The sequence below is a fragment of the Heterodontus francisci genome, chromosome 24, assembly GCF_036365525.1.
Source record: "Heterodontus francisci isolate sHetFra1 chromosome 24, sHetFra1.hap1, whole genome shotgun sequence".
NCBI classification, from domain to species: Eukaryota; Metazoa; Chordata; class Chondrichthyes; order Heterodontiformes; family Heterodontidae; genus Heterodontus; species Heterodontus francisci.
Genome location: NC_090394.1, coordinates 17841646 through 17867937, shown reverse-complemented (window position 1 = coordinate 17867937; position 26292 = coordinate 17841646). Strand labels below are relative to the sequence as shown.

The 26292-nt window shown below is 42.4% G+C and overlaps 1 protein-coding gene across 4 annotated transcripts in view; it reads left to right on the top strand.

The window, feature by feature from the left end:
- Positions 1-26261, top strand: part of pigq (phosphatidylinositol glycan anchor biosynthesis, class Q) — a 66219-nt gene extending 39958 nt beyond the window's left edge. For all 4 annotated transcript variants that reach the window (XM_068055733.1, XM_068055732.1, XM_068055730.1 and 1 more), the window contains exons 7-11: positions 14661-14772; positions 20334-20414; positions 21058-21172; positions 23167-23228; positions 24278-26261. In XM_068055733.1, coding sequence (XP_067911834.1) covers positions 14661-14772; positions 20334-20414; positions 21058-21172; positions 23167-23228; positions 24278-24430 — 523 coding nt within the window. In that variant the 3' untranslated portion in view covers positions 24431-26261. The remainder of the gene's footprint in view (positions 1-14660; positions 14773-20333; positions 20415-21057; positions 21173-23166; positions 23229-24277) is intronic.
- Positions 26262-26292: the final 31 nt, after the last annotated feature.

The following is a 26292-nucleotide window of genomic DNA, read 5'->3' as shown; positions in this document are numbered from 1 at the left end:
TGAGTCAATTAAATAATAACAAATTAAATAATTCAACAGCAGGTACCTTTTATATTCAAACTGCTTACTAGTAGAGTTTACATTCCTAGACATTGTCAATAAAACTGATTACTAATGGAAGACTTAGTTTATCAAGAGGAGTGTTTCTTGCACTTCCTTGACAATTTAACTTGGTAAATAATTAATGTTAAATATTACAATGAAAGCTTGACATTCTTCTTTGCAAGCACCCTTGATGGTCGTTAAAAAAAGTTGCAGTTTCAATTCCAGGTCTGTGCTGAATTAATTGATACTATCCAAGGTGGTTGGAAATGACCTCAGCACCCCCGAGCTAGAAACATTGACCAAGGTTCTTGCACCAGTTGCTATCCCGTAACTGTTGGGATATCCATATGTGAACGTGATCAAGCTCTACTACAATTTGATTTTTTTTTCTTTACCGCCTTCATGCAAAGCATAGTGGTTAAAAATAAAAGAACAACGCTTTATCTGAATGCATGAAACATTCGTAACATGATAGCTGAACTAGCGGCACAAAACAATGACATGGGTTTGATATAATCGCCGTTATAGAGACATGGGACTCGATTTTGCTGATTGGCTCAAAATCCTGATGCCCAGGTAATTTCCAGGTCACGTGGCCACACATGTGGATGGCAGGACTTCTGCAGCAATGTTCTGATAATGAGGCCAATTAATGGCAGGGCAGCAACAGATTGGAAGTTAGCAGATGTAGCACTGCAATTCAAGAAAGGAGGGGGAGAGATAACCGTGAACTACTGGCCAGCTAGCCTAACATCAGTCATTGGAAAATTGCTGGAATCTATTATTAAGTCTTAGAAAATCATAGTATGATCAAACAGAACCAACATGGTTTAGCAAAAAGGAAATAGTGTTTGACAAATTTATTAGAATATCTTGAGGATGTAATTAGTAGGTTAGATAAAGGGGAGCCAGTAGATGTAGTATACTTGGATTACAAAAAGGCATTCAGTACGGTGCTACACAAAAGGTTAATATGCAAGATAAGGGCTCAAAGAGCTAGGGGTAATATATTAGCATGGATAGAGAATTGGTTAACAGACAGTAAGCGGAAAGTAGGGATAAACAGGGCATTTTCAAGTTGGCAGGCTGTAACTAGTGGAGTGCCGCAGGATCAGTGCTGGGGCCTTAGCTACTTACAATCCATAACGATGACTTAGACGAAGAGACCATTAGTAATGTATCCAATTTTGCTGACGGTACAATGCTAGGTGAGAATGTAAATAGTGCAGAGGACATAGAAGCTGCAAAGAGATATAGACAGGTTGAGTGGGCAACAGGGTGGCAGATGGAGTATAATGTGGGGGAGTGTGAGGTTATGCACTTTGGTAGTAAGAATTGAAAAGCAGAATATTTTGTAAAAGGTCTGAAACTTGTAAATGTTGATGTTCAGAGCACTTGGGTGTACTCCTACAAGGAACACAAAACGTTAGCATGCAGGTAGAGCAAGCAATTAGGAAAGCAAATAACCTGTTGGCCTTTATAGCAGGTGAGTGTACTACAAGAAAGTTTTTCTGTACTTGTATAGAGCTTTGGCGAGACCTCATCTTGGAGTACTGTGCAGTTTTAGTCTCCATATCCAAGGAAGAATATACTTGCCTTGGAGGCGGTACAGTGAAGGTTCATAGTATGATCTAGCTCCTACAATAAGAGGATTGCCCTTGATGAGAGACTGAGCAAATTGGGCCTATACTGTCTAGACTTCAGAAAAATGAGACGTGATCTCATTGAAACATTCAAGATTCTGAAGGGGCTTGGCAGGGTCGATCAGTTTCCCCTGGCTGAGGCATCCAGAACACAGGCACAATCTCAGGATAAGGGGTTGATCATTTAGGACTGAGATGGGAAATTTCTTTACTCGGGAGTTGTGAATCTTTGGAATTCTCTTCCCTAGAGGGTTGTGAATGCTCCATCGTTGAGTATACTCAAGGCTGAGATAACAGATTTTTGGTCTCTCAGGGAATCAAGGGATATGGGGAGTAGATGGGAAAGTGGAGTTGAGGCAGAAGATCAGCCATGATTATATTGATCATATCTTGGTTGAGGGAGGGACAGGACTGGCAGCTCAGTATTCCAGGGTATAGAATCTTCAGGCGTGACAAGGGAGGGGATAAAAGCGGAGGTGGCATTGCACTGTTGATCAAGGAGTCAATTACTGCAGTAAGGAGGGATGACATCTTAGAAGGTTCCTCAAATGAGGCCATTTGGGTAGAACTTAAAAACAAAAAGGGGGCAAACACTTGGCTGGGTGTGGCCTCCAAACAGACAGGAAGAGATAGAGGAGCAGATTTGGAGGCAAATCTCTGAGAGGTGTAAAAATAATAGGGGATTTCAACTTCTCCAATATTAACTGGGATAGTCTCAGTGCATAAGGGTTAAAGGGGGCGTAATTCTTAAAATGCATACAGGAGAGCTTTTTGAGCCAGTATGTAGAAAGTCCTACAAGAGAAGTGGCAGTACTGGACCTAGTCCCGGGGAATGAAGCCGATCAAGTGGTAGAAGTGTCAGTGGGGGACCATTTTGGGGATAGTGACCGTAACTCTTTAAGATTTAAGGTAGTTATGGGAAAGGACAAAGATGGACCAGAAATAAAGTTACTGAATTGGGGGAAGGCCGATTTCAATATGATAAAACAGGATTTGGCCAAAGTGGACTGGGAGCAGCGACTTGTAGGAAAGTCTACATCACATCAGTGGGAGACATTCAAAGAGGAAATTGTGAGAGTTCAGAGCCAACATGTGCCCTTTAAGGTGAAGGGTAGGACCAACAAGCCCAGGGAACCCTGGATGTCAAGGGATATAGAGGATTGGATCAGGAAGAAAAAGGAGGCTTACAGCAGATCCCAAGCACTGAAAACAGCGGAGGCCCTAGAGGAGTATAGAAGTTGTAGGGTGGCACTTAAAAAAGTAATTAGGAGAGTGAAGAGGGGACATGAAAATACACTGGCAGGCAAGATAAAGGAAAATCCTAAGGCATTTTATAAGTATATTAAGGGTAAGAGGATAACCAGGGAAAGAGTAGGGCCCATTAGGGACCAAAGTGGCAATCCTTCTGTGGAGCCGGAGGACATAGGTGAGATTTTAAATGATTACTTTTCATCGCTGTTCACTATGGAGAAGGACAATGTAGGTGTAGAGATCAGGGAGGGGAATTGTGATATACTTGAACATATTAGCATTGAAAGGGAAGAGGTATTGGCTGTTTTAGTGGGCTTATAAGTGGATAAATCCCCAGGCCCAGATGAGATGTATCCCAGGCTGTTATGTGAGGCAAGCGAGGAGATAGCAGGGGATTTGACACAAATTTTCAAATCCTCTCTGGCCACAGGAGAGGTACCAGAGGACTGGAGGACAGCGAATGTGGTACCATTATTCAAGAAGGGTAGCAGGGATAAACCAGATAATTACAGGCCGGTGAGTCTAAATCAGTGGTCGGGAAAATATTGGAAAAAATTCTGAGGGACAGGATTAATCTCCACTTGGAGAGGCAGGGATTAATCAGGAATAGTCAGCATGGCTTTGTCAGAGAGAGATCGTGTCTAACAAGCTTGATTGAATTTTTCGACGCAGTGACTAGATGTGCCGATGAGGGCTATGTAGTAGATGCAGTATACATGGATTACAGTAAGGCTTTTGATAAGGTCCTGCATGGGAGATTGGTTAAGAAGGTAAGAGCCCATGGGATCCAGGGCAATTTGGCAAATTGGATCCAAAATTGGCTTAGTGGCAGGAGGCAGAGGGTAATGGTCGAGGGCTGTTTTTGCGATTGGAATCCTGTGACCAGTGGTGTACCACAGGGATCGGTGCTGGGGCCCTTGCTGTTGTAGTGTACATTAATGATTTAGACGTGAATATAGGAGGTATGTTCAGTAAGTTCACAGATGACATGAAAGCTGGTGATGTTGTAAATAGTGAGGAGGAAATCCTTAAATTACAGGGAGATATAGATGGGCTGGTAAGATGGGCGGAGCAGTGACAAATGGAATTTAATCCTGAAAAGTGTGAGGTAATGCATTTTGGGAGGACTAATAAGGCAAGGGAATGGATGGTAGGACCCTAGGAAGTACAGAAGGGTCAGAAGGTGTACTTGTCCATAAATCGCTGAAGGCAGCAGCACAAGTAGATAAGGTGGTTAGGAAGGCATATGTGATACTTGCCTTTATTAGCCGAGGCATAGAATATAAGAGCAGGGAGGTTATGATGGAGCTGTATAAAATGCTGGTTAGGCCACAGCTGGAGTACTGTGTACAGTTCTGGTCATCACACTATAGGAAGGATGCACTGGAGAGGGTGCAGAGGAGATTCACCAGAATGTTGCCAGGGCTGGAGCATTTCAGCTATGAAGAGAGACTGAAAAGGCTAGGGTTGTTTTCCTTGGAGCAGAGAAGGCTGAGGGGGGACATGATTGAGGTGTACAAGATTATGAGGGGCATTGATAGGTTAGAAAGGAAGAAACTTTTTCCCTTAGCAGAGGGGTCAAGAACCAGGGGGCATAGATTTATGGTAGGGGCAGAAGGTTTAGAGGGGATTTGAGGAAAAAATTTTCACCCAACAGGTGTTTTAAATTTGGAACACACTGCCTGAAGAGGTGGTGGAGGCAGAAACCCTCACAACGTTTAAGAAGTATTTAGATGAGCACTTGAAACGCCATAGCATACAAGGCTACGGGCCAAGGAATATGGGATTAGAATAGTTGGGTGCTGGATGGCCGGCACAGACACGATGGGCCGAAGGGCCTGTTTCTGTGCTGTATAACTCTATGACTCTATGAATGGCAGAGCAGGCTCGAAGGGCCATATAGTCTACTCCTGCTCCTTTTTCTTATGTTCTTTTGTTCTCATTCTCCCACTGTTCATCTAGCCTCATTTGTGAATAATGGGCTCTTGGGTGAGGGACAGAGGCCACTGGGGTGCCAGTGAAACCATATGCCAAAAAGAGCTACTGCTCTCTGAAGTGAAGCCAGTGGAAAAATTAGCAACTAAAATGCCTTTCTTAGGCTTGGCATCAGTTTTAGAACTGGTTCACAGTAAAAGGATAAAATCCATTGGCACCAACAAAACAGCTGGTGAGTAAATGTTTTTAGTTGAGCAATATTTGCTACAATATATTGATTGAATTATTTTCCAGTACTATAACCACCTTAACACAGACCTATTTTGGATAGATCTGCTGGTGCTGATCATGCAGGAAGTATTGTAAACTGAAGGCGTGCTGTCATCTTTACTTTTCCCACTCCTCCAACATACTCGAAAGGAAGCAAAATTAAGTATGCAACAGCCTCTGACATCTAATCTAACAGTGGTGGTATGGGATGTGCAAACCCTGAAGTGGGCAGTGCACCCACGAGTCTGAGGAAATGAGGCCTCATTTGATTAAAGTTTGTCTAACTTACGGCCAGATCCACTGCCTGGTTGGCGGGTGGAGCAGGGGCTCGACTATAGGAAGCCACAGCTGGAAACAGGTGAGAGCTGTCCCCAGCACTGAGTTAAAAGTGTGTGTGTTGTGGGGGTGGGGGAGAATGGTTCTCTCCACCTCAGTTGGGAGGGAGGAGCTCTGGTTGCAGTTGGTGGAGAGCCCAAAGCTTCCTTTTCGGGCCTGTATGCTCCTCCTGGCCAACAAAAAAACCTAAAATAAAACTCTTCACAACTGCCCTCCGAGCCTGTTCTGCCCACAATACCAACTCCCAGCAGGTCTGACCTGACAGGGAAGCAGTCACTGCTTCCCCCATTCAATCCTCTGACTTAAATTGAGGATTTTGGGTACTGGTGCCATTGTCTGACCCAACCTGCACACTTAAAGAAAGACTCTGCTTGCTTCCTGCAGGTGTCCCAATTGCCTTCTCAGAAGAGTGGGCTAACATTGAGACATGATGGGAAGGCAGCAGGATCAATGGGTGTAATTTGCTGGCCTTATTTTAATTGCCCTCCACCTAGTTTCCACCAGGCAAGGTTAGTTAAAATCAGATTAGTTATTTCTGTTAAGAATACTGAAAGTACCAATGTTAGTGATATTGTTAATAAGCCTTTGCATCTATTGCATTGTTTTGGTATCATGTTCTAAAATACTGCTGACGTTATCACCAACCTACCTTATTCACATTTTGCAAATCTGCATGTTGCAAATCCAGCACTTGTTTGCACAGTGTGACTTTTTGTAATTGCAGCCACAAATTAGTAATAACATCAGCCATTATGCTTTATACAATATTGCTATCTTTGTTTTCAGTATTAACATTTCTTTTGAAAGCAATCGTTGTCTTTCTTTAGCCTGACCTGGGGGGCCTGCTCTGGAGAGCAGAAGGCTATTGTTTGCATAGGGTTTCAACCAGTGTGGACTAATAGTTAGGGTTTTTATTTCTTAAACAAAGGTACTCTTCAGTCACTGTTTCCAGGAAGAAATATATTCATCACCCCTTCTCCCAAAGCATAAAGTGGCACTGTTTGTCAGCTGTTGCAGTGTTATTAACTTTGTGCACATTGAATATTCAAGTGCTGTTTGTCAGTTTATATTCTGTTTGCCCATGCTGCCATTGCTTATGGAATTGCAGTGGGTGTGAATTTTGAGTATGTGCAAATGTCACACTGCTCAATGTGATGAATGGTTTACTGAAATTTGGCTATTTCCAACTGTTTCCTTCTATTGTGCCTAATGTGCATTTGGCTTAAATTTTCCAATTTGGAACACAGACAGTAATCCATTGAAAATTATTAGGTTGGTGTCAGCAATACAGTCAGAAAATCTAGGTCTTCTAATTTCTCAAAACAATTTGTTTTGGGTGTTTTCTCTTGCGTAGTAAAAGCTCTATTTTTTTTGCAATTTTTTGCAATTTTTGAGGAAGGTTATAACATCTGGTTTTGTATTGCAGATAATGCAAAGGAGATATAGTAACAGAATCCATCATCTGTTAATCCTGAGTAATTATCAATCTATTAAGGACTGAAAAACTTTTTAAGTCCTTTAAAAAAAATTGTCAGCTGTCATCCTACAAAATTTAAGTAAACAAATGTAGATATGGATGATTTCTTTTGTCATTACAGATTTTTTTTAAAATGTGTAACATTTCTGAAGATTAATAGACTAGGAACTTGATCCAGCTCATGACTAGTTGCAGACTGCCTCCACTGTAGGTATAATATGAGTATGAATAGTGATCAACACAATTATTTTCTCTCACTGTGTGTACTTATCAGCAAAACTGGAAAGAATGTATTTAGTTCCTTCAAGTTACTCCTTTTTGATATTGTTCTTCATACAATTTGTTGTATCCATGCATTATCCAATCCAACATTTTTGTATAAAATGGCGAGAGGTAAAACATTCTGATCACAGACCCTGAAAAATTGAAAATTTTCAGCTTGTCAAACTTCATAGCACCATCCTATCACATGCTGAAGAATTGCACAAAATCTGTTGAATAAATCTACTAGCCTTAACCCATACATGGCTACAATAAAATTTTTGCACTGTCAAAACATTGGGATCAATCTTAAATCTGCACAGACATCGGACAGGTGATGAGTGAACTGACTGCGCTGTGCGCCCAATCCGTTTTAATGGTTGGATGTCACTTACTTGGTATTGGCAAACTGTAGGTGCTGAATCATTATCTCACTGATCAAGGGGTGGAAAATTCACCTCCCATAGCTAATTCAGAAGTTGGTAAAGAGTTGGGGGAGGCAATCATGGAGTTGGAGTGGGGGGGCACGAAAAGACTGTCAGCAGGCCAGGAGATTTTTTTTGTGGGGCAGAGACTGTCCACGGTATACTGAGCAAGTCTGTTGATGTGTAAAATAACAGAAGATCAGTGAGACCTGTTCAAAAAAGTATTTAATGTGTGCAGAACTAGTTTATATCCCTAAGCGGCAAGAGCTTTACTTGCCAAAAAAACAGCCATGCATGACTAAAGTGGTAAGATTCAGTAAAAAACTAAAAGAAAAAGTATGCAAAAATAACAGATCCTAGCAAATGGGAAAGATATAAAGAACAGCAAAAGGTGACAAAACAGATAGTAAGAGCTACAAAATGGAAGTATGAAAAGAAACTTGCAAGGGATGTCAAAATCAACACACAATTTTTACAATTACATGAGAAAAAAGTGGCTGGTCAGGAATAATATGTACCCCTTGACGACTAATAATTGGGATATTGTCAATCAAAATAAGGAAATAGACATGTTGAATAATTATATTGCCTCAGTATTTACAGTGGAGGAAGAGGTCAGTTTGCCAGATGTCCCAAGGAAACTAATGCTGAATCAGTGACAGTGACTCACCAAAATTAACATAAGCAAAATAACAGTAATGAAGAAAATAATGGCATTAAAGAGTGACAAACCCCCAGGATTCAGGGTCACAGAATTGTTACAGCACAGAGGGAGGCCATTTGGCCTGTTGTGTCTGCACTGGCTCTCTGAAAGAGCAATTTACTTATTGCCGTTCCCCTGTCTTCTCCCAAAAGTCCTGCACATTCTTCCTTTTCGGAAAACAATTCAATTCCCTCTTGAATGCCTCAATTGAGCCTGTCTCCACCACACTCTCAGGCAGTTCATTCCAGATCCTAACCACTCGCTGCCTAAAAACGTTTTTCCTCGTGTTGCTTCTCTTGCCAATTGCCTTAAATCTGTGCCCTCTTGTTCTCAGTCTTTCCCCCAATGGAAACCGTTTTTCCTTATCTACTCTGTCCAGATCTTTCATGACTTTGAACACGTCTATCAAATCTCCTCTCAACCTTCTCTTCCCTATGGGAAACAGTCCTAACCCCTCCAATCATAATTGAAGTTCCTCATCCCTGGAACCATTCTCGTGAATGTTTTCTGCACTCTATTGCCTTCACATCTTTCCTAAAGTGTGGCGCCCAGAACTGGACACAATACTCCAAGTAGAGGCCGAACCAGTGTTCCATACAAGTTTAAGGTAGCTTCCTTGCTTTTGTACTCTATGCCCCTGTTAATGAAGCGTAGGATGCCATATGCTCTATTAACTGCGCTATTAACTGGGCGGCACAGTGGCGCAGTGGTTAGCACCGCAGCCTCACAGCTCCAGCGACCCGGGTTCAATTCTGGGTACTGCCTGTGTGGAGTTTGCAAGTTCTCCCTGTGTCTGCGTGGGTTTCCTCCGGGTGCTCCGGTTTCCTCCCACAGCCAAAAGACTTGCAGGTTGATAGGTAAATTGGCCATTATAAATTGCCCCTAGTACAGGTAGGTGGTAGGGGAATATAGGGACAGGTGAGGATGTGGTAGGAATATGGGATTAGTGTAGGATTAATGGTCGGCACAGACTCGGTGGGCCGAAGGGCCTGTTTCAGTGCTGTATCTCTAAATCTAAATCAAAATCAAATCTGTCAACCTGTCCTGCCACCTTCAATGATTTATGCACATATACACCCAGGTCCCCCTGCTGTTGCACCCTCTATAGAATTGCACCCTTTCTTTTATATTGTCTCTCCACATTTTTCCTACCAAAATTAATTACTTCACACTTCTCTGAATTAAATTTCATCTGTCATTTGTCCACCCATTCCACCAACCTGTCTATGTCCTTTTGAAGTTCTATACTATCCTCTTCACAGTTGACAATATTTCCAAGTTTCATATCATCTGCAAATTTTGATATTATGTCCTGTACACCAAGGTCTAGGCCATTAATGTATATCAGAACAGCAAGGGTCCCAACACTTCTTTCTTTTGGGCCTCCTTATCTCGAGAGACAATGGATACGCGCCTGGAGGTGGTCAGTGGTTTGTGAAGCAGCGCCTGGAGTGGCTATAAAGGCCAATTCTGGAGTGACAGGCTCTTCCACAGGTGCTGCAGAGAAATTTGTTTGTTGGGGCTGTTGCACAGTTGGCTCTCCCCTTGCGCCTCTGTCTTTTTTCCTGCCAACTACTAAGTCTCTTCGACTCGCCACAATTTAGCCCTGTCTTTATGGCTGCCCGCCAGCTCTGGCGAATGCTGGCGACTGACTCCCACGACTTGTGATCAGTGTCACACGATTTCATGTCGCGTTTGCAGACGTCTTTATAACGGAGACATGGACGGCCGGTGGGTCTGATACCAGTGGCGAGCTCGCTGTACAATGTGTCTTTGGGGATCCTGCCATCTTCCATGCGGCTCACATGGCCAAGCCATCTCAAGCGCCGCTGACTCAGTAGTGTGTATAAGCTGGGGATGTTGGCCGCTTCAAGGACTTCTGTGTTGGAGATATAGTCCTGCCACCTGATGCCAAGTATTCTCCGAAGGCAGCGAAGATGGAATGAATTGAGACGTCGCTCTTGGCTGGCATACGTTGTCCAGGCCTCGCTGCCGTAGAGCAAGGTACTGAGGACACAGGCCTGATACACTCGGACTTTTGTGTTCCGTGTCAGTGCGCCATTTTCCCACACTCTCTTGGCCAGTCTGAACATAGCAGTGGAAGCCTTACCCATGCGCTTGTTGATTTCTGCATCTAGAGACAGGTTACTGGTGATAGTTGAGCCTAGGTAGGTGAACTCTTGAACCACTTCCAGAGCGTGGTCACCAATATTGATGGATGGAGCATTTCTGACATCCTGCCCCATGATGTTTGTTTTCTTGAGGCTGATGGTTAGGCCAAATTCATTGCAGGCAGACGCAAACCTGTCGATGAGACTCTGCAGGCATTCTTCAGTGTGAGATGTTAAAGCAGCATCGTCAGCAAAGAGGAGTTCTCTGATGAGGACTTTCCGTACTTTGGACTTCGCTCTTAGACGGGCAAGGTTGAACAACCTGCCCCCTGATCTTGTGTGGAGGAAAATTCCTTCTTCAGAGGATTTGAACGCATGTGAAAGCAGCAGGGAGAAGAAAATCCCAAAAAGTGTGGGTGCGAGAACACAGCCCTGTTTCACACCACTCAGGATAGGAAAGGGCTCTGATGAGGAGCCACCATGTTGAATTGTGCCTTTCATATTGTCATGGAATGAGGTGATGATACTTAGTAGCTTTGGTGGACATCCGATCTTTTCTAGTAGTCTGAAGAGACCACGTCTGCTGACGAGGTCAAAGGCTTTGGTGAGATCAATGAAAGCAATGTAGAGGGGCATCTGTTGTTCGTGGCATTTCTCCTGTATCTGACGAAGGGAGAACAGCATGTCAATAGTCGATCTCTCTGCACGAAAGCCACACTGTGCCTCAGGGTAGACGCGCTCGGCCAGCTTCTGGAGCCTGTTCAGAGCGACTCGAGCAAAGACTTTCCCCACTATGCTGAGCAGGGAGATTCCACGGTAGTTGTTGCAGTCACCGCGGTCACCTTTGTTTTTATAGAGGGTGATGATGTTGGCATCGCGCATGTCCTGGGGTACTGCTCCCTCGTCCCAGCACAGGCATAGCAGTTCATGTAGTGCTGAGAGTATAGCAGGCTTGGCACTCTTGATTATTTCAGGGGTAATGCTGTCCTTTCCAGGGGCTTTTCCGCTGGCTAGGGAATCAATGGCATCACTGAGTTCCGATTTGGTTGGCTGTATGTCCAGCTCATCCATGACTGGTAGAGGCTGGGCTGCATTGAGGGCAGTCTCAGTGACAGCATTCTCCCTGGAGTACAGTTCTAGGTAGTGCTCAACCCAGCGGTCCATCTGTTTGCGTTGGTCAGTGATTATGTCCCCCGATTTAGATTTGAGGGGGGTGATCTTCTTGATGGTTGGCCCAAGAGCTCTCTTCATGCCATCATACATTCCTCTGATGTTTCCGGTGTCTGAGGCCAGCTGAATATGACTGCATAGGTGTTGCCAGTAGTCGTTTGCGCAACGCCTAGCTGTTCTTTGTGCAGTACTTCTGGCTGCTTTAAGTGCTGCGGATGTTAAATCGCTGGGGGCTTTCTTGTAGTTCAAAAGTGCAATGCGCTTAGCGGCTATGACAGGTTCCAGCTCTTCATTATGAGATTGAAACCAGTCTGCATTTCTCTTCGCACTTTTGCCGTAGGTGGTCAAAGCTGACTCATAGATGGCGTCTCTGATGTGGGCCCACTTGGTCTCAGCATCCCCTGTGGGAGTGTTTTGAAGGGCTGTTACAAGTGAATTTAGAAATTTTTGTAACAGCTGTGGGTGAGAAATTCTGCTCGTGTTGATGCGTGTTGACAGTCTAGGCCATTAATGTATATCAGAACAGCAAGGGTCCCAACACTGACCCCTGGGGAACTCCACTACAAGCCTTCCTCCAGCCCAAAAAAAAATCCATTAACCACTACTGTCTGTTTCCTGTCACTCAGCCAATTTTGTATCCATGTTGCTACTGTCCCTTTTATTCCATGAGCTATAACTTTGCTCACTAGTCTGCTGTGCAGCATGTTATCAAATGCTTTTTTAGAAGTCCATGTACACCACATCAACAGCATTACCCTGATCAACCTTCTCTGTTACCTCATAAAAAAACTCCAACAAGTTTGTTAAACACGATTAGTCCTTAACAACTCCATGCTGGCTTTCCCAAATTAACCCGCATTTGCCCAAGTGACTATTAATTTTGTCCCAAATTATTATTTCTAGAAGCTTCCCCACCACCGAGGTTAAACTGATTGGCCTGTTGTTGCTGAGCTTACCTTTACATCCTTTTTTGAACAAGGGTGTAACACTTGCAATTCTCCAGTCCTCTGGCACCACCCCTGAATCTAAGGAAGACTGGAAAATTATGGCTAGTGCCTCCGCAATTTCCACTCTCACTAGATGGTTTACATCCCAGGGTTTAGAAGGAAGTAACTGAAAATTTTGCAGATGCCCAAACTATAATCTTACAAGTTCTCTTAATTCAGGAGAGTTTCTTTAGATTCAAAAATTGCGTATGTCACTCTGCTATTTAAAAAACAGGGGGTGGAGGGGGACAGGGTGGGGAACCAGGGAATTATAAACCAGCTAGCCTAACATCTGTCGTCAGGAAATTACTAGAGCCCATAATTAAAAATAAGGTGACTGAGCACCTTGAAAATTTTTCGCTGATCAGAGTGATCCAGCATGGCTTTGTAAAGGGTAGGTATTGCCTGACAAATCTGATTGAATCTTTTGAAGAGGTGACTAAAATAATGGACAGGGGAATGACAATGAATGTGGTTTATATGGACTTCCAGAAGGCATTTGATAAATTCCCTCAGAAGAGACTGTTAGCTAAAGTTGAAGCCTGTGGAATTGAAGGCAAATTATTGACCTAGTTAGGAAATTGGCTTGAGCAGCAGGAGACAGAGTAGGAATATTGGGCAGACACTCTAATGGGCAGAATGTGACTGGGGTGTCCCACAAGGATCTGTGTTGGGGCGTCAACTATTCACTGTATTTATTAACGACTTGGATGATGGAATAGAAAGCCGCACATCTAAATTTGCAGATGATAGACAGGCAGCATTGTATGCAGTGTAGATGGAAGCATAAAATTGCAGAGATATTGATAGATTAAGTGAATGTACAAAAATATGGCAAATGGATTTCAATGTAGGCAAATATGAGGTCACCCACTTTGGATGTAAAAAGGATAGAACAGGGTACATTCTAAATATTGTAAAGGTAGAAACAGTGGTGGTCCAAAGAAACTTGGGGATTCAAGTGCATAGATAATTAAAATGTTATGAAGGTACAGAAAATAATCAAAATGGCTAATAGAATGCTGGCCTTTATATCAAGAGGACTAGAATACAAGGGGGTAGAAGTCATGCTTCAGCTATACAAAGCCCTGATTAGACTACATATGGAGTACTGAGAGCAGTTCTGGGCACCGCACCTTAAGAAAAACATATTAGCCTTGGACAGAGTGCAACGTAAGTTTCCCAGAATGATATCTGGATTCCAAGGCTAAAATTACAAGGAAGGATTACACAAACTAGGGTTGTATTCCCTGGAATTTAGAAGGCTTGGGGTGACTTAATTGAAGTTTTCATTATATTAAGGAGAACAGATGGTGTAGATAGAGAAACTATTTCCGGTCGGTTGTGGAGTCTAGGTATGGGGGCATGATCTCACTGAATGGGGGAACAGGTTCAAGGGGCTGAATACTCTACTCCTGTTCCTATATGTAAATAAAGCCAGAAACCAACAGCTCTTGGAAATTCCAGGGACTTTAAAAAAAAACTGCAAGAACTGAAAGAAAATGAGAAATAAAAACAATGCTGGAAACGCTGACCAATCCGGCAGCAGCTGTTGAGAGAGGAACAGAGTTAACATTTCTGGTCAATGTGTTGGCAGCAGAACGGATTCAACAGGAAAAAAAAAGTTAAGTCAGTTAAGGCTTAAGGGAGAACTAATGGGAAAATAATAAAGCAGAGAAGACCGAATGAATGAAAAGGATGATAACATTAAATGAGATTTGTGTTTTTCAAGAGGAAAACAGCCATCCCTGCAAACTGGCACAATTCCAACTAATTTCTTTAATCTTGCAACCTGTATAGTCCATCAAATGGGAAGCTGACTATTTAAAAGCTTTGAATAGAATTCTCACAAAGCAGGTCTTTCCTTTTCGTGACAATTTCACAATATATGTTGTGTAAACAATGGAGATTTGATACATAAATGGCAAAATTTGTAGAGTTGGTAAATAGATTTTGAAAAACCACCTGCATTCCCTGAATATTTAATTTATACTGTAAAGTCTCTTACTTGTAAGACAAACATTTTAATGCATTTCTTGTTGTATAGACTCTACTGTTTGAAGATCTATGGCTTATCATCTCTTTGGCGATTGTTCAGAGGAAAGAAGTGGAACGTTCTGAGACAGCGCGTGGACTCCTGCTCATATGATTTGGATCAGGTGAAGTGTTTTTTCTGGCATCTAGCATCCTCAAGTGATGGCACCAGAGAATTATGTTTGTGTTTTTTTAAATTGTCACTTGCAAATTTTATATATCTATTAGATGTGTCATGGTAAAGCCAATGATCCCTTTAAATTTGTTTCTTTATTTCAGTACATGATATCTTTAAATAATATTGCGCAGCCATGCATGCGTGGTATCTTCAAAGGGACAGCTTGTAACATTGTCAGGTAGATGCGTGTTGTAGCTATACTGGAACAGCTTGGCTAGGGACAAAGCTAGTTCTGGAGCACAAGTCTTCAGTACTACAGCTGGGATGTGACAGGGCCCATAATCCTTGCTATATCCAGTGCCTTTCTCCTTCACATGCTTATCTAGTTTCCCCTTAATTGCATCTTTGCTATTTGCCTCAGCTGCTGCATGTGGTAGCAAGTTCCACTTTCTCATCACTGAGCAAAGGAAGTTTTTCCTGAATTCCTTATTGGATTTACTTAGTGACTCTCCTATACTTACAGCTCTTAGTTTTTGTGTCTCCACACAAGTAGAAATATTTTCTCTAGTCTGCCCTACTGAACCCCTTCATAATTTTAAAGACCACGTCTGAGTCCAACCTTTTCTGAAGTAAAGAGCCACAGCCTGTTCCATCTTTCCCGATAGTGGTACCCTTGTAGTTCTGGTATCATCTTAGTAAATTTTCTCTAATGCTTCTATGTTTTTTTTAATATGGAGGCCAGAACTGTGCACAGTACTCTATGATCGAACCAAGGTTCTATGTAATTTTAACATAACTTCTCTGCTTTATAATTCTATCTTCTAGTATTGAATCCCTATGTTTTGTTCCCATTTTTATTGCATTGTTAACCTGCGTTGCTGCTTTTAATTATTTGTGAATCTGTACCCGAGATCCTTTTGTGCCTCTACCCCATTTATTTATTTATTTTTTATTTAGAGATACAGCACTGAAACAGGCCCTTCGGCCCACCAAGTCTGTGCCGACCATCAACCACCCATTTGTACTAATCCCATATTCCTACCACATCCCCACCTTCCCTCAATTCCCCTACCACCTACCTATACTAGGGGCAATTTACAATGGCCAATTTACCTATCAACCTGCAAGTCTTTGGCTGTGGGAGGAAACCGGAGCACCTGGCGAAAACCCATGCGGTCACAGGGAGAACTTGCAAACTCCGCACAGGCAGTACCCAGAATTGAACCCAGGTCGCTTTGAGGCTGCGGTGCTAACCACGCTGCCACTGTGCCACCCAAATTTAGACTCTTACTTTCCGAGGAATAGATGTCTCTGTTATTCCTTCTACCCAAATATACCAGCTCATCGAGTCATAGAGGTATACAGCACAGAAACAGGCCCTTCGGCCCATCTTGTCTGTGCCGGCCATCAAGCACCTATCTATTCTAATCCCATTTTCCAGCACTTGGTCTGTAGCTTTGTATGCTTTGGCGTTTCAAGTGCTCATCTAAATACTTCTTAAATGTTGTGAGGGTTCCTGCCTCTACCACCCCTTCAGGCGGTGTGTTCCAAATTCCAGCCACCCTCTGGATGCAACATTTTTCCTCAAATCCCCTCTAAAACACCTGCCCTTTACCTTAAATATATGCCCTCTGGTTATTGACCCCTCCGCTAAGGGAAGAAGTTTCTTCCTATCTACCTTTCAATGCCCCTCATAATTTTGTATACCTCAATCAGGCACCCCCCCCTCAGCCTTCTCTGCTCCAAGGAAAATAACCCTAGCCTATCCAGTCTGTCTTCATAGCTGAAATTCTCCAGCCCAGGCAACACCCTGTTGAATATTCTCTGCACCCTCTCCAGTGCAATCACATCCTTCCTAAAGTGTGGTGACTAGAACTGTAGACAGTACTCCAGCTGTGGCCTAATTAGCGTTTTATGCAGCTCCATCATAACCTCCCTGCTCTTATATTCTATGCCTCGGCTAATAAAGGCAAGTATCACATATGCCTTCCTAACCTTATCTACCTTTGCTGCTGCCTTCAGTGATCTATGGACAAGTACGCCAAGGTCCCTCTGAACTTCCTAGGGTCCTACCAGCTATTGTGTATTCCCTTGCCTTGTTAATCCTCCCAAAATGCATCACCTCACACTTCTCAGGATTAAATTCAGTTTGCCTCTGCTCCGCCTATCTTACCAACCCATCTATATCATCTTCTAACCTAAGGCTTTCCTCCTCACTTTACGACACTACCAATCTTTGTGTCATCTGCAAACTTACTGATTATACCTCCTATATTTACTTCTAAATCATTAATGTACACTACAAACAGCAAGAGTCCCAGCACCGATCCCTGTGGTACACCACTGGTCACCGGCTTCCACTCGCAAAAACAGCCTTCGACCATCACCCTCTGCCTCCTGCCACTAAGCCAATTTTGGATCCGATTTGCCAAATTGCCCTGGTCCCATGCGCTCTTACCTTCTTAGCCATTCTCCCATGCGGGTCGTTATCAAAAGCCTTACTGAAGTCCACGTAGACTACATCAACTGCTTTACCCTCATCTACACATCTAGTCACCTCCTCGAAAAATTCAATCAAGTTTGTTAGACACGATCTCCCTTTGACAAAGCCATGCTGACTGTCGCTGATTAATCCCTGCCCCTCTAAGTGGAGATTAATCCTGTCCCTCAGAATTTCTTTCAAGGGACAGGATTAATCTGTATTGAAATTCATTTGTATGCCCACTCAGTAAGTTGCAATCTTCCTCAGTAGTAATTGTACTCCTCAATTTGCTGTCATCAGCAGATTTAAATATAGTGCTTCCAATTTCCAAGCTGTATCATTTATGTAAATAGTGAACAGTAGTGGTCCCAACCAGTGTTTCCTCTAAGCTGCACAATCGCCTGGCCGCACAGAAACTGAAGCATTCCTGCGCAGTCCATGCACCGGTCAGCCCCTTTAAATTGCTGTGCGTGCGTGGTCGGACAAAAAAACTGAAAGCGGCCACACACTTAAAGCACTCCAAAAATAAATCATAGGGTGCATTGATCCCAACACTGATGCTTATGGAACAGAACTTCTCACCTTCTGCCAGTCTGCAGAACTACTTTTAACATCTACTCTGTTTTCTGTTTTGTGGCCAGTTTGTTATCCATTCTGCTGCTTGACCCCTGACATCCACATGCTCTAATGTTAGTGACAAGTCTGCCGTACCGTATTGAAGACCTTTTGAAAGTTCATGTATACTGCATCCACTGTACTACCCTGGTCTAGTCTTGCTGTTACTTCAGAGTTCGTAATGGTGGATCAAGCATGACCTTCCCTTTTGAAATCCATGCTGACTAGTCTTTATTATATTCTCAGTTTCTGGATGTTTCTCCACTGTATCTTAGATAAAAGATTCCAATATCTTCCCAACCATCAACATTCAGCTAGCTGGTCTATAGTTTTTTGGATCTGTTCTGTCTCCCTTTTTAAATATCCCTTTGTCTTTCTTCTTTGGTTAATTTTATATGATTTTACTGAATCATATCTCTTCTTCAGTGTGTTTTTAATTCATTCACAGCTGAAAAAGTAATTCACTGTGCCAAAAATGGCAAGTCTGCAAATATATAAATATAGAACATAGACGTTCCATGATAACTGCAGGTTATGCATTGATTTTCAAACTAGCAGTAATTTTATCATGAACTGTAACTGCAAGTGCATGGTCAGCTTTACCAGAAAGAGGCCAAAACTTTCACATGCAATTTAAATAATGTTAGGTACAGGAAAATTGTAATTTGGCCTCCTCATTCCATAATTATCCTATTCAGAAGATGAGCATCTGCGACCAGTTCGAACTGGCCTCGGGAGCCAAAGTTAACCACGGCAAGAGCGAGGCCATGTTCTTTGGCAACTGGGCTGACCGATCCTTTGTCCCCTTCACCGTCAGGTCAGATTACCTGAAGGTGCTGGGGATATGGTTCGGAAGGGCCGGGGCGTGCACCAAAACATGGGAGGAGCGAGTAGCCAAGGTACGACAAAAGTTGGGCATGTGGGGGCAGCGATCTCTCTCCATTGTGGGTAAGAACCTGGTCATCAGGTGCGAGGCACTCACGTTGTTGCTCTACGTGGCGCAGGTCTGGCCCATACCCCACTCCTGCGCCGTGGCAGTCACCCGAGCCATTTTCCGCTTCGTCTGGGGATCTAAAATGGACCGGGTCCGGAGGGACACGATGTTCAAATCTCTGGACAAGGGCGGGAAAAATGTACCCAACGCGGCCCTCATCCTGATGACCACCTTCGTGTGCGGCTGCATCAAGCTGTGTGTAGATCCCCAGTACGCAAACTCCAAGTGTCACTACGTGCTGAGGTTCTATCTGTCCCCGGTGTTGCGAAGGATGGGCTTGGTCACATTGCCGCAGAACGCTCCGTGTAGTTGGGCGGTGCCGTACCACCTATCCTTCGTGGAGCAGTTTCTGCGGGAAAACACCTTTGACCACCGGTCCATCAGGCAGTGGTCTGCACGGAATGTCCTCAAGGCCCTACGGGAAAAGGAAATGGTGGATCCTGTCGGATGGTTCCCCGAGCAGACCGTCAAAGTCATTTGGCGGAATGCCTCATCACCAGAACTTTCAAACAAGCACCAAGACGTAGCTTGGCTGGTGGTGAGAAGGGCCCTCCCCGTCAGATCCTTCATGCACACCCGAAGTCTCGCCCCCTCCGCACAGTGCCCCCGCGTTGGCTGTGGTGGGGAAGAGACGGTCGCCCACCTCCTCCTGGAATGTGCCTTTGCAAAGCAGGTGTGGAAAGAGATGCAGTGGTTTTTGTCAAGGTTCATCCCAAGCAGCTCTGTAACACAGGAGTCTGTGCTCTACGGGCTGTTCCCAGGGACGCACACCGAGACAAACATCAACTGCTGCTGGAGGACTATCAATTCGGTGAAAGACGCCCTTTGGTCTGCCCGAAACTTGCTGGTCTTCCAGCGCAAAGAGTTGTCCACCACCGAATGTTGCAGACTGGCACATTCCAAGGTCCAGGACTACGTGCTGAGGGACGCACTAAAGCTTGGGGCAGCAGCAGCAAAGGCTCAATGGGGAAAGACCACAGTGTAAGGTTCCCCCACCAAGCTGGACTGAGGGGCTGGATCACTGGGAAACCCCTCGAACTGTATCGTTAATATTCTCAATTGCTGTAAATGTAAAACTGTAATTGACATGACAATTGTGAAACAGAAGGGTTGGGAAGAAACTCATGACAGTATTGAAGGAAACTGATCTCCCTTGCAATGTTTGTATTTTTTGGTGCTGTTTGGAAACTGTTTGGCAATGTAATTTTTACAGATTTTTATGAATAAAGTATATTTTGGAAATAAAAAAAAAAATTCAGAAGATTAATTATCTGTTGTTTTCTGCAGAAAGTTGAATTATAAACACCTTTGATATAGAATCTGTAAATTACTGCAATAACTAGTTTCCTACAGGAATATATCAGTAAATGCCAGGCTTATTCACTCGGTTAATGTTTGTTTTTGAATACTTTGTTTTTTTAAAGCTAAATAATATAGTCTTTTATATAACAATCACATCTTCTATTTTTGCTTGCAGCTGTTTATTGGAACCCTGCTGTTCACCATTCTCCTCTTCCTCTTGCCAACTACAGCACTCTACTACCTTGTATTTACACTGGTAATGAGCTTTGGTTGTACTTCAGTGAGCATGAACGAGATGCGCATCATCGCACAGTGGCGCAGTGGCTAGCACCACAGCCTCACAGCTCCAGCAACCCGGGTTCGATTCTGGGTACTGCCTGTGTGGAGTTTGCAAGTTCTCCCTGTGACAACGTGGGTTTCCGCCGGGTGCTCCAGTTTTCTCCCACAGCCAAAGACTTGCAGGTTGATAGGTAAATTGGCCATTATAAATTGCCCCTAGTGTAGGTAGGTGGTAGGAGAATTGTGGGGATGTGGTAGAGAATATGGGATTAATATGGGATTAATGTAGGATTAGTATAAAATGGGTGGTTGATGGTTGGCGCAGACTCGGTGGGCTGAAGGGCCTGTTTCAGTGTTGTATCTCTAAATAAATAAAAATAAATAAATAAAACTGTCTTCTGTGTTTTTACACAGTGGACCTCTTAAGCTGCTGTATTATATGCTTTACCATATTTCTGTAGATTTGAGCATGGTTATAAACTAAATAACAATGCTTTTTTGTAGGGTGTGTGTTTCTTGAATCACAATGTAATGTAAATTGGTATATTCTTTGTTATAATAGTTTTTGTTTGGATCCTGTTGTCAGCCACAGACCCTTTTTTATTTTCATTCTTCAACAGTTACGATTGGTGGTGGTTGTCGTGCAGGGTCTCATTCACTTGCTCGTGGATTTCATTAACTCCCTCCCATTATATGCATTAGGACTTAGACTGTGCCGACCTTATATCCTTGCAGGTAATGCTATAAAAGCTAAATTAATTTGGCTTCATTCTCTCAGAAACTGTGGCCCGGACTTTGCTGTTTGTAACCGAGGAATGGTGCTCTCGTTCATCACGCTTGCAGTTGCCATGAACTTTTCACAGCCTTTTGAGAAACAACTTAAAGTATTGAGAGCCTTTTCAGTGCAACACCCTCGACAGCAGATCTGTGATTTGTGTGAGCAGGGAAAGCAACAGGGTGACTCTTTAACCAGTCGGGTTATAGAATCCCCATTGAGGCAGGCAGAGTCTCAACCGGGAATTATAAATGAGAATATTTAATTCATTGTAAAACAATGTACAGAAAGCGAAATAAAGAGAGGAAAAGAAAGCTGGAATTAAGAGAGAGCGATTAAGAGACAAAGAAAAAATAGAATCAATTTTTAAAATCACCAACATTAATTACATTCTGAAGGGATGAGACTCCATGGCCGGGATTTTATGCTGGCGACAGGAGTCTCAATGTCCGGAAAAAGTGAGGCTAAGACCCCCGCGTCGCCTTTTCTGTGGAAGGCCTGCCGAATCTAGTGCCAATCAGGCACTTAGGTGGACAGCGGCAGGCCTTCCACGGGATCAAGGACCCCGGTGATGGAAGTCCTGCCCTTGGAGAGCTGGCAGCCAGTCAGAGGCTGGCAGCGCTTCCACGCAGCAGTACCACCAGGAAGGCAGTGACTGCTGCTGGTGGAGCACCTCCCCAAGGCCCAGGAGTATCACTGGATCCAGGTCACAGGTAGATCAGGGTGGGAGAAGGTGTGGAGGGGTTGTTAGCAAGGGTAGGGGGTGGCTCTTAGCGGGCATCCCACTCGATGCTGGGTCCCTCATTCAGGCACTAAGTGCCTTGTAATGAAGGACCACCACCCCCCGGAGCCAGGAAGCAGCCCGCATGGTTTTTCGTGCTGTGCTTCCCGTGCAGCGTTGGTGGCAGGATGAGGCCCTTAATTGCCCAGTTAAGGGTCTCAATTAGCGGCGGGGTGGGGAGGCCCTGGACTTAATTTTGGCACAGGCCACCAACCCATCTGATTTTATGCTCTCCCTGCCTCCAAACCTGCCACAGGGGAGAGCATAAAAGCTCCCTCCCCATACTTGTAAAATTAAACTTTCAGTGCCAGAGAGATTTAGCAGTAATTTAGACATATCATGTCGTAAAAAAATGTACTTACACCTGAATGCACCAGCGCTAAATTCTTCCAGTCTGCTTAATGGGTAACTACTGCATAAGTACAGCAACCTCACACCCTTGGATGATTTCAGTGCTGAGTCTCTCAGTGAGGTACTAGTGTAGTGTAGCTTGTGGAGGAGCAAAGCAACCGATTTAGCAACTTTCGGATTTTCTCGTTTAACCGCACATGTGTGGACTCCAGAAGTTGCTGTCCGTTTTACTCCATAATGTAATGAGCATTATTAGCCTTACCATTAGTTTTAATGCAAGATGTGAGCCATTGGCTCATTTGGTTTTAAATTTTTGATGCTTGCATGAACAATTAGCTATCTCTAATTTTGTAAATATAGGTCCATTGGTACTTCTGTAGACACAATTTTACATACCTGTATTATTTTCAAATTTTTCTGTAGAAATAAGATTCCAATTCCAAACTTCTATGTATGATATTGTGATTAATGCTTAGCTTTCCTTGATGTCTCTTCTTTGAAGTCTGATGTTATTGCTGGAGATGGTTAAAATCTCCATCCACAGTCTTTCAACCAAGCACATTGAACCTGTATTATAAAATTCTAATGATTTTTTAATACTTAACTGGATTGATAGTTGATCAACCTAATGGATTCTGCCTTTACAGAAGCTAGTTATTGTGCTCATAATTTGGCTAACCAATTGTGTCGTAGTTACATTTTATTATAAAACTTTAAAATACCACATCAAAATACTTGCATCATTTTATGGTTTAGAATCGAAAAATTGTATTTCAGAAGTCGATCTCAGTATGGTTTTATCTTTTTGCGCTTTATCTACAGCTGGTGTTAAGTTTAAAGTTTTTCAGGAAGTTGCTGGCAAACCTCTTCACTTGTTAATGCAGGTACAAATATAAGTATTTTCATTGTGATTGAACTTTATCCTCAATGGTCAACTTAATTTGGCTGTCTGTAAGGAAGTTAATGTGACTTTTTCAGATGGTAGTGGTGTCATGGTGCTTTTTAAAAAAAAGTTTAGTTTCATTAATTTTATGTATTTGAGGATGATCTGTTTTGAATATTTTTCTAATTTGATTTCACCAAGATCACCTATTTCCACCTCTGCCTCTTCCCCCACCTCACCCCCACTGCTGTTGACATGCTTATCCTTTGTCACCTTCAAGCTTAATTACCTTAATGGACTCCTCCCGAATTTCACTCTTCACAAGTCTCAATTCATGGAAAGCTGTACTACCCACAGTAAGCCCCACCTCTGCATCAGCTTTAGTCTCACCAATTTGCTTTGGCTCCCTGTTTTCCAGTGCGTTAATTGCTGTTGTTGTCCTCACCTGCTTGTCCCTCCATGGCCTAGCTCTTTCCTAATTCTGCAGCTTGCTTCAGCCCAGTATTGCTGCCATTCTCCTAAATCTGGCCTTTTTCTATCCCTACTGCACCTTCAGCTGCAGAGGTTTCAGCTGTCTCATCCCTTCACTGTAATGCTTACCCCAAAGTTGTTCGGCTTATTACCTCTCGCTCTTCCTCCTTGTTTGTAGCTTATTTTTGTAATGCATGCTATGAAAGCTTCTAAGATATGTCAAGTACTGTAGGTTAAGATGACCTTCAGTGCTGTTATCTAGATAATTTAGAACCGTTTTTATTAAAACCTTGAAAGCTCATTCATCATCAAGCAGCCACTTTGGGTAGGTATGTTAACTCTGGAACAATAGAAGTAGTGGCTTCTTTGTATTTTATTCAACCAAATCAGGCACTATCATTTGTGCCTAAGTGGATATGAAATTATTGGATAGAATTTTTGATTTTATCACTGCATATTCATATTTTTGCATTCTCCAAAATCTTTAAACTGGAGGGAGAAGTATTAAATGACAGACTTTGCAAAATAACCAAATGAAAAAGGCTTTTTTTTTAGTAATCAGTGCTGTTCTCATGATAGATTAATCCCCTGACCTGTGGGATGATAATCAGACATTACAGACTGCCAACCTACAGCTGTTATCCAAAGGATTCGTGGGCAGCACTGTGTCAGAAACTGTTCCTTGGGGAACTGATTTATCCCTGGAAACACAAAACTGAGAAACACGACTGAGAAAATGCAGCCTGAAAGCAGCAGTCCTAATAAGTATATCCATGTCTAATTTCCTGTATTATGTCTGCTATTGCTATTTGTTTTAAAGATGGATTTTTTTCTTTTAAAATGGGTTTGAATCATTATGATTTAATACAAGTAAATGTTAAAATATTAATTTGTCATTTTTTTTAAAAGTTAGAACTTTGAAATCAATTGTAACTATTGCCAAAATTATGTTGAAAAATTCAATAGATTGACATAATACTGCAATTAAAATTAAAATATTTAAGAAAGCTTAAAATGTCCTTTTAGGATATGAAATATCGATGTCTCAAAGTACAGTTTCACACTTTACCTTTTTTATTTCAGCAAATGCACTATTCTCCATATATTGGGTGCAGTTTTTGAGTTCTGTAAGAATGCACTTCAATTTGCTGTAAACGTGAAACATTATTGCACTGTTTTTAGACAAATCACTTTTTATACCCTAAAGCCGAGCATATTTCCTATCTGTATTCAGTGACATCTTCTATGTATATTGGTACTTTAATAGTAATTTCCTCATAGAATGCTCATGTTCATTTGATCAGCTGTACCTGTACCATTTGTATATCTAGTCAATTTGACTAATCAACTCTAAATTGAAGGAATATTATTTTTGGCTTGATTTCAGAGAAATTTAAAAGGAAAACTTCAACTTTAAAAAAAAATCTGATTTCAGCCAGGTATTCTGAACTCTCTATCGCCTTGTAATGGAACAATCTAGCTAAATATTTGGCTTAATGTTCACTGCAATGGTGACTGCACTGTGTTCCAGAGATCCACGGAAGAATAACCTTAGAAATTTGTATTCATACCTTGCAATGCTTCTGAACCATGTTTCTATCTTTTTTTAAAACACCATATTTTAGGAGTGCATTTGTACAACACAAGCCTGTTACCATATTATTCTTTCTAGAATTTATTGTATAGTGAAGGAACAGTGGGGTATCCATATTTCTCAGAACACTTGCCTTCGCACTGTGTTCATCACCATGATTTCGAAATGTTCTGAACTAGGCTAGATCTGTTTTTGATCTTGTGGAGTATCCAACGAATCTCAATACTAAAAGTCGCATGGCCCTGATTTTCCCGAAAATGCTGAAACAACAGCATAAGTCATAAGCATAATGCCAAATTGTGGCACTAAATGTACACCTGAATTTCCCTGAGCCTTTTCCACTGATTCTGTGAAATCTCTCCTGTAACCCTCTGCCACTCATTAACAGAGTTCCACTCCGTCTTGCAAAAGAGTAAGTCACTTGAAGTTTCTGACTTTTCAACAGTTTTGAAGTAAATATACACTAAAGTTTTGGGCACATTAGGACCCAAAATCATATTTCTGATGTTTAATGGCAAATATTTTTATTCTCCTCATTGAGACTGGCAGTGTATTTTCTGTATCTGAATAATTTACATTACAAATTGAAAAATAGCCACAATTTTTTTTTTTGAACATTCAGTGCCAAATGTGCATAAATGATGGTTCAGTGGCTTCAAACTTTGTAATTCTCATGCATAAAGAGGGACTTGAAGAGGAAATAATGGTATAAGTTTGACAATTGTTTATGCTGATTTCCACTTGTTACATGCCGGTATTTGTGTTCCGTGAGATTCTCGGGAAGCTTTGGCATAACTCGGCAGCAGCAAGATGAGCGTAAATTCCAGGCTATCTCTGTGATTAAAAATGTTCTCTTTCTTATGCTTACAGCATTGTTATTAATATGCTACTAGGTTTTTATAGAGGGCCAAATATATTGGCGTGTATGAAAAATGATTAATACAGTGAATAAAATCTGTACTGATGCTATTTGTATATTTGTTTTGACTGCAAAAGCATT